We start from the raw sequence: 5,949 nt of genomic DNA on the forward strand, positions 1-5,949 counted from the left end.
CCACTGAGCTGGCTAGTAAAACAGAACAGTGTTTGTGAAAATTATGCGGGTGGGATTGGAAAATGGAAATGATGCTTATCACGAAATTGCCTTGTTTTTGGCCACTTGATTGAGCTTCTCTTTCTTGTCTTCTGCTACAATAAATCGGCCAATGGCTTCAAATTTTGACTCCCACTACTATACATACAACTAATTATACACACATTTGTTCATGCTTACAAATAGGTTAATGAGAGGTTAATATTATTATAAATGAACTAATGAGAGGTTAATATTTTATTAAAAAAAGACTAATAAACAGTAAAATATTAACTCCGAAACCAAGTTCAGACTTATGAAAATTTAAAATCATCAGCAAGCTCCCGTATATATACACGAAAATTTCTTACCAAAACATTGGAACCTCGTTATACTTTTTCACCATATGAATGCATCGATCTTGACTGGTGACTACAATTTGATAATATTTTTCCTTCAAATTAAGATGCATGTAGGCTTAAGATTACTCTCTACAGTTTGATAATAATCAGTTGTATTCCTGTTATTGTTATTGTTAATATATTTTTTATTTATTCATTAAATCTAGCCCCAGCATCACACATCTCAAATCTTCATCAAGATGAACCAAGTATCACTAGTAGTGCTTGTCAAAATCGATCTTATACCCATACCTTAGAAACTATGTTAATATAAGCTTGTCTTTTTACTTCTCTTACTTTTCACAATTCAAATCAATAATCTTTCATATGTGTGCTCAAGTTCACCAAGCTTATATTAATATTATTCATTTATTTAAGGTAGTATTAGAGTAATAATTTTGAATTCAAACTTTATATTAATAATTCAAATTTTATTTTAATTAAATATTCTATGCATGGGGTATGGTTACTTCTTGTTATATGCATGCACTAAAGATAATTTTGCTTTGGCTCTTTAAAAGTACTATTTTTTTTTTCTTCTTAATATAGCATTTTCCAAAATGGACTCTTCAAGTTCACGATTGGATACCGAGGGTCAATTTGACGGTGCTTTAACCCATCAAGATGACCATCAAAATGGTTAGATTTTTGATTTTTTTTTGTTTTTATTTCTTTATTATTATTCTAGGCTTTTTTTATAAATACACTTGGTATTCTTTTTTGGATAGATGTGGGTGAAAAAGTTGAAGAACCGAAGGATTTAACGACGTTTATTTCAGATGAAGAGTTGAGTGATAAGGATGATGAGAAAGTTGAAGAACCAAAGGATTTAATGACTTTTAGTTCAGATGAAGAGTTGAGTGATAAGGAAGAAAATGTGGTCCTACCCGTGGTGTTAAAGGATGATGAGAAAATTGAAGAACCGAAGTCATCAATGACTTTTAGTTCATTAGAAGAAGTTTGCTCTTATTATAGGAGGTATGCTAAGCAAGTTGGGTTTGGTATAGCGCATAGAACCTCGAGAAAAACGAAGGGTATAAAAAGTTACGTAATGCTTATATGTACTCGTGGAGGTGACGAGCGAGCTACAAGTGATGTTGCGAAGCCAATTCCAACAACTAATAGAACAGGGTGTGGTGCCAGGATTTGTGCGAGATTATGTGGTGATGGAACGTGGTTTTTGAGTAAAGTTGAGCTGACACATAATCATTCGTTAAGCCCGGGTAAAGCGAGATTTTTTAGAAGCAATAAGATAATTAATGATGCTGCAAAAAGAAGACTTGAGCTAAATGATAGAGCAGGAATACGTCTGAGTAAGAATTTCAATTCTTTAGTTGTTGAAAGTGGGGGGTTTGAGAGTCTTTCTTTTGGAGAGAGGGATTGTCGGAATTATATTAACAAGGCAAAAGAACTTCGTCTTGGTAAAGGGGGTGCCCAAGCACTTTGTGATTACTTCAGAAGAATGCAAAAGCAAAATAGTGGCTTCTACTTTATGATAGATATGGATGATGATTGTAGGCTACGAAATGTTTTTTGGGCGGATGCACGGAGTAGGGCAGCGTATGATTTCTTTGGGGATGTTATTACGTTTGACACAACGTATTTGACCAATAGCTATGACATGCCATTTGCTCCTTTTGTAGGAGTGAATCATCATGGTCAATCTATACTTTTGGGGGCAGGACTAATTTCAAGCGAGGATACAGACACATTTGTGTGGTTGTTTAAATGTTGGTTGGAGTGCATGAATGGCCAAGCCCCTAAAGCAATTATAACAGACCAGGATAGAGCTATGAAAAATGCAATTGCTATTGTTTTCCCTGAAAGTCGACATAGATATTGTATGTGGCACATTATGAAAAAATTCCCTGAAAAGTTTGGATCACATGCTAATTTTGATGGCATTAAGAGTGCCATAAATAAATGTTTGTATGACTCTCAAACATATGAAGAATATGAGGAAAACTGGAAAGATCTACTGGAGAAGTATAATCTTCATGATAATGCATGGTTGAATGGGTTATATAGGGAGAAGACATTTTGGGTGCCGGCATACATGAAAGATACGTTTTGGGCGGGAATGAACACTACACAGCGAAGTGAAAGTATGAACGCATTTTTTGATGGTTACGTGCACTCCCGAACCACATTGAAAGAATTTGTTGATGAATATGATAATGCTTTAAGGAGAATGGTTGAGAGTGAGACACGTGCTGATTTTGATTCTTTCAATCGCACAATCTCGTGTATAAGCGCCTTGCAGTTAGAGAAACTGTTTCAAGTTGTCTACACAAATGCGAAGTTCAAAGAAGTACATGATCAGTTTGTGAAAATGATGTCCTGTAATAACTCCCATCTCAAAAGTGAAGGTGCAATTTCCACGTTTGAAGTTATTGAATATGTTGCCGTTGGAGACCACTTAATAGAAAAAACATTTCTTGTTTACTTCAATGAAGATGAATTGGAAGTGAAGTCCACATGTGCATTGTTTGAAGTAAGAGGCATCTTATGTAGGCATTCACTTTCCGTGTTACGGACGAAGAAAGTGACAACTTTGCCACAAAGATATATTCTTGACAGATGGAGGAAGGATATTAAGCGAGAGTACTCGAAGGTTAAGAGTAGTTATGATGCCATTGGTGATAATCCACATGCTCAAATATATGACAAGGTGAGAAACAATTTTGAGGAATTACTGTCGCTCGCATCAGAAAACACGGAGGAACGTTGCATGGAACTAATGAAAAAAATTGATCAAATAAAGGAGTTGTGGCGTTGCGAAAATCAAGCTTCTGGCATTCCAGCTACTGTCACATCTTCTAGTTGTCAAAAGGTGCTTAGTCCTCATAAGGTTACTTGTAAAGGGAGGCCACGAACAAAGAGAAAGGTGGCTGTTATAGAAACAGTGGTAAAGAAATCCAATGTATCAAGCAAGCCACCTAAAACGAAGAAACGAAAAAATCAAGTTAGTGATTTCTTTATTTTTTTTATTATTGATGTCCACATTTTACTTGCTTAAAAACATGTGTGCTTTCCCACATTGCATAAAATATTCTTTAATTGTAGGCCTCGAAATCAACGGAAAATCAAGGCAACACTAGCCAATCTCTGTTGCCTTCTGTACCTTCTACAACTCACGGTCATAGTACTCAGGTGATTAGCTAATATCTCTTTATTTAGTAGTTGATTTTTGATAATTATTTGATATTTCACGAGGATATTTAATGTTTGTTTTTTGTTTTTGCAGGATTCCGTCGCTTCGTCATCGACAGTTGCTCACACCTTCAGTGGTCACCATCATTCTATTCTTTCTCAGGTATAATTTGTGTTTTTTAAAGTCATTGTTTCTCGATTGGAATTTATATGCGTACAATAATCATGCGTGCATTCATCAGGTGAATTTGTCAATTGACCCCATAAATCTGTTGTCCACAATGATAAGCCAACACAAATACCAAGAGGCTTTAACTACAGCCTTACAAATGCGTGATGTGTCAATTGTGAATTGGATTTGCTCCCAGATAAATCACTTGATAGTATTGTGTTATTAAAATGCATCCATTTTAGATTTTAGATATCTGAATATTAAAGCTTATTTTCAGGTCTTGACTATGGATCCTCTCCCTTTGAGTCAAGAAGTATTGGTTCAATTGTTGTGGTTTTTACCATATTGTATCAATACCAACCCAACCGTAATAATTGCTTGGATGACACACGTTTTTAATTCCATCATCCCAACTGATCCGGCAATTGAAATGCATGTGCGGCCCATCTTCAATCAAGTTTATGCTGCACTCAACCATATAAGTGTCCTGCCCACAATTACTGATGCTGTGCGGTCAACTATACGTCTTCTGATGAATGGCTTACTTCCACCTTGAAATGGTTATTTGTGTACGGTTCCAGATTTTATTTTTCTTTACTCGTATGTCATTATGTAGTTTATTTGAAACCAGACAATAGTAGGAATTTTAAGTAAAAAGCCAATATATGGAATTTATGGTGAATTGTATGTGCTTGCTTGTCTCCCTGCTTGGTGTGTTATGCAAGGTTGTTGCGATTGTAAGACTGAGTTTTTGCGGTTTATTGTGGGATTGTTAGTTAGACTCAATTTTGTTTCTTGACCCTATTCCTTGTTTTTTAGGCTTTTGTTTGGTTTTGGTTCATTGAGGTTGGCAGGATGCATATGTCTTCAAGTGTATATATATATATATATATATATATATATATATATATATATATATATATATATATATATATATATATATATATATATATATATATATATATTTAGGCTTTTTATTGGTTTTGGTTCATTGAGGTTGGCAGGATGCATATTGATTTATTCATGAATATTGATGAGCATAGGTATTTATGCTGATCTATAAAGTCTGTCTCTCTTTCTCCCATGGAAGGAGATTGTTTATAGCAGTAATACTTGGTTTTTGTAAAAGTTGTATTGAGGGGAGGGGACACTTATTTTTTCCAATGTGGGTTTAGTAAAAGGATTTGAATGGTGATTTTAAGCAAATTTCTTGTTGAAGATCCGGCTACTAATTGGGAGGATGTTATGATATGGGTCATTAGAGACTTGAAACTTGAAAGGTAGAGGATTGAAAACTATCTTATGCAGACTATGCTTTGATCTAAAGCATGGAAATCAGATAAGAATTGAGAAGCAAATTGTAGAACGAGAATTGTTACTAAAAGATTCAAGTTGACAAGTGAAAACATGGAGATACGTAGCAGATGGGGGCTGCCAAAAAAGATCCTCGGAAGAGTGAAGAATTAATGTCTTGTTTTGTCTTTATTTGTATTGTTGAGTTTTTGAATTTTATAAAGTAGTTTGGTTGTTGTCATTCAGTAGATTTAATGGTTGAGTGGGAATTTTGGTTAGTTTCTGAATGGATGAGGCGACAAAGTTGCAATTTGCAACTTGGATATGTTTGGTTCACATTCTGTTGGTTCTTTGAAGACCCATTTATGACACTTTTTAGATGCAACCTTCCCCATCAACTTGTTCAAACAAATTCACCCAATCAAACCCCATATTCACACCTCTTATATCTCACTACAATTCATGCAGTATTCAAAATTTAAATTCGGGTACTAATACTAATCATAATTGAAATTCAGAATTTCTATTGTTCCACTAATAAGAACGTAAAATATCTCACAATGACCATTTTTAACCTAGTAATGTTTCCATCATTTCATTCTAACATTAAGTAACTAACTTCAGAACCGCTATAACTACTGAAATAAATAACAATGCCCAAAATGATAACTATTGCAGACCAAAACATCTTTCTATTATTTTGACATAGACCCAACTCCAACCGAAGTCTCTCATATTGTTCCTTGTGTTTTGTTTCAATCAGCTTCTCAAGTCTGTCAATATTGGCCATTGTCTTCTTCTCAACTTCCTCAATATCGGCCCGTCTCCCTTCCTCCATGTCTCGCATATGTTCCTCCAATCTCTTCTCATAAGAAGTCATTTTGTTATCAGCCCACTTAAAAAAATCACAAT

General features: G+C 34.7%; 1 protein-coding gene across 1 annotated transcript; it reads left to right on the forward strand.

Annotated features, from left to right (window-relative positions):
- The first annotated feature begins 979 nt into the window (after positions 1–979).
- LOC133866294 (protein FAR1-RELATED SEQUENCE 4-like) lies at positions 980–4,300 on the forward strand. The gene is made up of 6 exons (XM_062302822.1): positions 980–1,058; positions 1,163–2,245; positions 2,372–3,384; positions 3,486–3,572; positions 3,667–3,735; positions 4,022–4,300. Exons 1-6 carry the CDS (start codon positions 980–982, stop codon positions 4,298–4,300), a joined length of 2,610 nt encoding a protein of 869 aa, XP_062158806.1.
- The last annotated feature ends 1,649 nt before the right edge of the window (positions 4,301–5,949 follow it).

The sequence above is a fragment of the Alnus glutinosa genome, chromosome 4 (assembly GCF_958979055.1).
Source record: "Alnus glutinosa chromosome 4, dhAlnGlut1.1, whole genome shotgun sequence".
NCBI lineage: Eukaryota > Viridiplantae > Streptophyta > Magnoliopsida > Fagales > Betulaceae > Alnus > Alnus glutinosa.

What these genes read in the sequence shown, in the direction of transcription:
- LOC133866294 (XM_062302822.1), top strand. Translation starts at nt 980, where the DNA reads ATGGACTCTTCAAGTTCACGATTGGATACCGAGGGTCAATTTGACGGT. An exon ending in CTCACGGTCATAGTACTCAG is followed by an intron (nt 3,573 to 3,666) that starts GTGATTAGCTAA and finishes TTGTTTTTGCAG; the next exon opens with GATTCCGTCGCTTCGTCATC. An exon ending in ATCATTCTATTCTTTCTCAG is followed by an intron (nt 3,736 to 4,021) that starts GTATAATTTGTG and finishes GCTTATTTTCAG; the next exon opens with GTCTTGACTATGGATCCTCT.